Genomic DNA, 7,052 nt, shown 5'->3' on the forward strand with positions numbered 1-7,052 from the left:
AGCAGTGATTCTCAACCTTTTTTTTGTTGCGGCACACTTTTAACGATTTCGAAATTTGACGGCACACAATGAAAAAAATTAGATTAAAAGTTGTTTAATTATCTATTTTACACTGTGTTAAATAGTTTGTGATAATAATTTTGAATGTGAAATAAAATAATATGTACTACAAAAGCACATTTATTAAGGGATTAATTATTTCTTTCGACCAATTTTTAATTAGTTAGTAACAGTTATTTATTTTTTGCTAGTTATTAATTGTTAGCTTGTTTTCTATAGTTATTAACTGTTTTTTCTTTTTTAACATTAACTGTTATTTTTTGTGATTTCTTGTTAACTAGTTTTTTTGCTAATTATTAATTGTTAGCTTAATTTTTGTTAGTTATCCTTTGTTAATTTGTTTATTAATTGCATAGCTTACTTTAATGAACTTTAATTTGAATTTTTTTAATTTGAACTTTACTCATAAAAAAAACATTATAATTTTTATTGTATCATTTCTAATATTTGGCGGCACACAAAAGTGCCGCGGCACAGTGGTTGAGAATCACTGCTCTACATTATAGTCCTATCACAATCAATATACTTAAAAATCAAGCAATATTATCAAATTTTTAATAATAAAATTTTAATATTCAGCAATAAAAAATACGACAGTTTACTTTAGGTGTATAGAAATGGAATTGAACTTAAAAGGGCCCCATCATTTTCAGTAGCTTAGGGCCCCGCCAAGCTTAAATCCGGCCCTGTTCCAAGGTGAGCCGTATATTGAAATCACTTTTTCACTTACTCAAATTATCTTTAGAAAAAACATTTAGACTGGCAAACGTCCTTTAAAAAGGCACTTTAAGTGTCCTGCTGGTAGAAACAAGTTTCCCGACTTTAAAAAGATATTTGTTTTTAGAGTGTATAATTTGTTTATTGATTTTACATTGATAGTTCGTGTGTGAAGTCACTAGCGATTCTTTTGAGTTAACTCGGTAGAATTAATCAAGAATTGCTGAGTTAATTTTTTCAAAAGGATTAACTAACAGGAGTTAAATAACCATACTAGATTTAACTAACATAACCCAAAACTAGTATAAAAATCCCCAAATTTTCAAGAAAATATCAGAATCAACCACAAAAACACTCATAACTACCACAAAAATAAAAAAAAACTGAAAAATTACTTTAAAATGCAAACAATGCAAAAAACTTGAAACAAAATATCGCCAAACTCTACTAAAGCGCAGAGAAAGTCAAAATATTATAAAAATTTAAAAAATACCAAAGTTTCACGTTTGCTTAAAATGAAATAAATCAGTTCGCATTCAATTCAATTATTCCTTTTTGAGAAATAATATGCTCCGTAATGATTTATAATTAACTCTTTTATAGATTTCACGTTTGTTTCCGAAGGTGGCCGACGTGTCCTCAAGGTGGCACCGGTGTCGGGTCACCTTGGGAACATGCATATGGTCTCTCTCACCATTTGCACGACTAAAACTATTAATCTGACAGATTAATTCGAATTAAAGTAATGTGGTTAAAGAAAAAGAAATAAACTTTCAGAAAACATATCAAAACTCTAAGTTCTAAGAATTTAAACACATATAAATTACAATATCTTCTCGTCCGGAACTTAGAACAACNGCGCTGAACGATGATCCTACAAGACTCCTAAAACACTCCTTTGAAAGGCCTGTCATATTGCTGTCTATTTGTGACATCCTACGAAATTCTTTCTTCTGACACTTTACGGATATGACTGTTCCAGGAGTGTTCGGAATGTTTTGGGATGTCTTTAGGACGAAATTTGCTGTATGGGATATCTTCTCGTCCGGAACTTAGATCAACTGCAAAAAATTAAATCACTTCATACAATGGAGGCCATTCAGGAAAATATCTTCCAATTTAGCCTCTTGCACCTCAGATACAAGATTTACAATGCAGCAGGGAAATCTTATGATTTAAAATAAATTTCTTTGAGGGTTGGGCTACGTTAGGAGCACTGGCCACCTTTGGCCTACCCACCTTTTTTAATCAAAACACACTAAATTTAAAAAAAAAGACTAATAATTTTTAGTGACTTCCTTGGGCTTGTCTTGAAGAGCAATGTTTTTTTGAGGTGAGGCCTAATATTAGAAATAACCACTCTCAGTTCTGTTTCTATATTTAGCCGTGACTCTCTATCACCCATCCAGGCTATTGCTGCACATAATGTTGCAGAGTCAAATATTATTGACTCTTGACTCTTGCAGAAGAAATTGATTATTGATTATTATATATTGATTATTGACTCTTACAGAAGAAATATAATTCTCTTAGCTTCTGAGGGAAGGACTGTTGTTCTGCAGTGGATTCCATCTCATGTAGGAATAAATGGTAACGAATGGGTAGATACATAAGTAAAGAAGGGAACAGAGATTTTGCAGACAGGTAATGCCAAAGTACCATTTTCATCAATTAAAAGAATTATAAAAAATATTGCGAAGAAAAGCTATGATGCTAATTTAGTAGAAGAAATCAAGAATAAGAAATGGAGGTATTCAATTAATAAAATTCAAAACTCCACTAGATCCACTGCAGTGGCGACGTTCCGTCTGGAGACTGGACATGACTGCCTTGCTAAACATCTATACAGAATTGGTATATTTGGCAGTCCCATGTGCACTTTGTGCAACCAGAACTTTAAGATGGACAAAGATCATTTGCTCAGTTGTTCTTCATTAAAAGAAGAAAATTTATTCAGTCGATATTGGCGAGCTAGGGAGTTGATGCAATTGGTATCCAGCGACTGATTCTCGTTTATGTTTAAGTAGTTCACGTTTTGAAAGTATTTATTGTTCTTGCTATTATAGTGTTCTTGTATTGTTCAATGGTTCAGTTTTTGTTTTATATGCTCCAATCTCATGCATCTTCGATGCATGGGGGCCAATGATGTAAAATCAAGTGCTTTTGCAATTAAAAAAAATATTTAGCCGTGATCTATATTTTGTCTTCAAAGAAGCCACAGCAGAAAATCCAGTTTCACAAAGGTTGGGTGTTAAAAATGGTAATAGAATGAGAAAGGCTCTTGTTTTTAGTGCAGAAAAATCATCCTCCTGCCCAAAATTCAAATAATGATTTTTTACTAAATTGTATTTTGGTTTCGCCACTTGTCGCCACTTCCTCATCAATTGAGAATCCTTCGGGAGTCTTATGAAATGGATTCCTCCTAACCCACTCTTAACTTCCTATCAGTTTGTCGTCAGAAGGAAAATACTTTTTAAAATTCCATGCCAGCATGGTTAAATGATTTTCAATGCTTACAAAAATAACTTTTACATGTTCTTCTTTAGCCTTATAAGTTTTAGTACAATTATCCACATTTGCAAACATTGTTAAGTTGTTTCGCTTTAAATTTCTGCCCCACAATTCCAATTTTCTACAAAAAGCATTAACTTTATCACTTGTATCCAACATATGTGTATTTGCTCCTTGGAGTTGAAGATTAAAGTTATTTAATTTCCCGAATATGACGACCAAGTAGCTCAATTTTATCACAAATAAACAATAGGGAAAATTCTCTTCTTCTGTTAATTCTGCTATCTTCTTCTAGGAAAATGGCGATTTCTTCTCTTAATTCATAAACAAGTTGCAAAAATGTCTCGCTTGATAAACATCTTGCCTCGCATTTAAATAGTAACCCTGAATGTACTGAACCCATCACATTACAAAGAGCGGAGAAGATTCTCGATCTCAGGGTTCTCATTTTTACATAATTTGCAACGGTTACAACCGTAGTTAACTCAATATTTAAACCAGGACGCATTTCTTTCGAAGCCAAAGCTTCTCTGTGGATCATGTAATGTGTCCAGACGCATTGAAGAGATTTTTGTTTTACAAGTACTTGTATACTTTCGAACCTTCCGGATATTGAACGAGCACCATCAGTGCATATTCTAATGCAAATTTTGCATTCTCTGTTTGCCTCATTCATAACATCATTTAAAATAGTAAATAATGCTAGAGCTGTTGCTTTGAGTTCTATTGATTTGCAGAAAAGTAGTTCTATTACTGACATATTATCACAAAATCAAACATAGGCAATTAAATGAGCATCTTTATTAATATCTGTTGCTTTATCAAACTGTATTGAAAACATTTTGTCGCGCAACATCGAGAAAAGCTGACACTACATTTTCAGCTGTATCACCAATTCGACGAGCAACAGTATCATTTGAAAGAGGTATGGACTGTAATTGTTTTGAAAAATTAACTCCAAACATAGTTTCTACAATCTCAATTGCTGCTGATTTCTACTTTACTTTTGTTTTGGTAGTTAGTTAAAAATAATTTAAAGACAGAATTAAAAATACTCAATATACATTATTGTTGCATACATTTTACTGCAAGTGGGGGGCGCGATGAAAATTATGATTGAAAACTGGGCCGCGAATACTGAAAGGTTGAGAAACGCTGTCTTACGGCATTTGATTCGTTAGTTCTATTGACTTTGTTTTGGTCTTATTCAATTCAGCGTAAAAATAAAGGATAGAAAATATAACCTCATTTAGCTAGATGGCAATGTCAGACGAATAAATAGCTGTTGAAGAAAATTTTTATTACTTCATTACATGAAATCTTTATAAACTTCTCAACTATTAACATTAGTCCTATTAACGTTAGTTTGTTGTCATAACTCAGTGTTAAAATATTTCTTGCTAGTTTATGTAGATTTTTTTTATAATTTTGCCTCCCTATTTTGATCTCCTCAGATGCTAGCAAATTTTTTTATTAGGCAAATTAATATTGGACCTCAAGCAAAACTTTTAAAACAATATTCATCTTCCAGATAAATTTTCTGTATTCATTTACAGAAAAGGCTAGTTCCGCCTTGAGAGGAACTAGCCTATTTCATAAGTTTGAGAATGCATCATATTTTGCATCTGTTATTTATGATGACACAAAACTATTGTGGCGTCTTTGGGGGATATCATCCCTCCCTCTTCCCTCTCAAGGCGGTTATCAGTTCTTACCATCAGTTCTTACACAGTTCAGGGAGGACATGTTCTTTGTAAAACACGCCTACCAAGGGCATTCCAAGCAGGCTCTATAGGACGCAGGTCTGGGGGATGGCGCAGGTCATTTTGTTGTTGTTGTTGTTCATTTACGTCGCACTAGAGCTGCACAATGGGCTATTGGCGACGGTCTGGGAAACATCCCTGAGGATGATCCGAAGACAAGCCATCACAATTTTGATCCTCTGCAGAGGGGATGGCACCCTCGCTTCGGTAGCCCGGTGCTGACCGGTGAACATTCACCTCTTTTAAAAATGCTGCTGTCGATAATCCTGTCTGTCTTTTACGTTGTAACTTAATATGATTTCTTCTTTTTTAATTATTATTAAACTGTTGTGATTATTAATTTTATTGAATCAATTTATTTAATATTATTTAATCTAATCACCATCGGTAGAGAATTTTGCTCTACGTCACCTCTAGTCCATTTCTATCGCCTATTAGAACGGCTTGTAAACGTTTGTTATTAATGAGCATTCACACTGCACGTTGCTCACACACTTTCAATAGCCGATTATATTGGCGGAAAATTAATTTAACCAATCAAGTTTTCATACTCCCATGACGGTGATCGGAAGTGTATGAATCATAAGCAGTAGGAACGGCTCTTTAAGAATGAGCAATCGCATGCAATGAGATGGTTGTTGCTGTTGTTGTTCATTTACGTCGCACTAGAGCTGCACAACTCACTGGTTTGAGCAGGCTATTTTTAAGAAACACTCACACGTGTGGTTGCATCCCCTCCGAGAAATATTAGAAGTTGCTGTTAATTCATATGCAACAAGCTAGAGCTGCATAATAGACTATTGGCGACGGTCTGGGAAAAATCTCCAATGATGATCCGAAGACATGCCATCAAAATTTTGATCCTCTGCAGAGGGGATGGCCCCCACTTTGGTAGCTCGACGATCTGCATGCGAAATCGAGTGCTTTAGTGTAGAACAGTTTAACGAGGACAAATACCGCACACTCTCGGTCCCTACGCAGACTAAGTGGTTGCCCACACACACACTGACCACGGCCAGTGATTCTTGACTTCGGTGATCTGTTGGGAGCCGTGTCTTAACGATCAGTCCACTGCGAGACTTTTAGAATTTGCAAAGCTGCAAATTGCAAGATGCAATGTCTTCAGCTCTAGTGCGATGTAAAGTAACTACAACAACAGCAGCAGCAAAATAATTGCATGTGAAAAAAAAGACGATTTTGACAAGTGAAAAAATTTTATCCAGTAAAAATGTAAGCAAAAATAGACAGTCGTAAGCTGTGTAAGTAAATAATAATTACAAAGATAAATCGTAGTAAAAATGTTTTGAGATTTTTACTTGGAGATTTGAAATGTAGGTATAATTATGTTATTTAAATCAAGTAACTTGTAAGTTTACGTGATTCTGATGATTCTAAATAAAATTCATTGAATAATTGCTTTTTTTTTGCTATGTAAAATTATGCTCTTTCGTAGGATTCTCTACTATTTTAATGTTTCCTTATATGACAAAAATTAAAAAAAATTTTGTTCCCAAGTCTAACTATGTTTTTATCGATCTACTGAATTTAAATTGTGTTTAATATATTTTAGATAACAACTAACATGTCCTTGGTTGCATACGCAAGCAGTGATGATGACTCTCAAAGTGAAAAAGAAGATGAAATATCTACCGAAGCTTCTCTTCCGAAGAAAAGAGAGCCAGTTAAAATAAGTATTCCATCCTTAAAGGAGGTATATAATTACTTTATTTTTTTCCCTTAAATTATATCACACGACCTATTTTTCGTTCCCGTTTCTGTAACGTTGTTATGTCTACTCGAATACTGGATTTACGTAAAGGATTTTTTTAAAGCTTTTTTTGCTCTGTCCTTTGGCTATTAATTGCTATAAAGTATGTATTTGTTACATGGCTGTAGGATTTTCTTCTTTAAACTTGGGGAAGCAAAGTTATAAATTGAATATACACCAATACATTTTCATAACCTTGTATACTTTAAAATATATATATATATATATATATA

The 7,052-nt window shown here is 33.7% G+C and overlaps 1 protein-coding gene across 1 annotated transcript in view; it reads left to right on the top strand.

The window, feature by feature from the left end:
- The first annotated feature begins 6,225 nt into the window (after window positions 1-6,225).
- The window catches only part of LOC107446698 (proline-rich protein PRCC), a 13,270-nt gene continuing 12,443 nt past the window's right edge, over window positions 6,226-7,052 (top strand). Inside the window, exons 1-2 of the mRNA XM_016061412.3 lie at window positions 6,226-6,382; window positions 6,622-6,762. Of these exons, the coding sequence (XP_015916898.1) occupies window positions 6,634-6,762 (129 nt within the window). The 5' untranslated portion in view covers window positions 6,226-6,382; window positions 6,622-6,633. The remainder of the gene's footprint in view (window positions 6,383-6,621; window positions 6,763-7,052) is intronic.

This window comes from Parasteatoda tepidariorum, chromosome 7 (genome assembly GCF_043381705.1).
Source record: "Parasteatoda tepidariorum isolate YZ-2023 chromosome 7, CAS_Ptep_4.0, whole genome shotgun sequence".
Taxonomy (NCBI): Eukaryota; Metazoa; Arthropoda; class Arachnida; order Araneae; family Theridiidae; genus Parasteatoda; species Parasteatoda tepidariorum.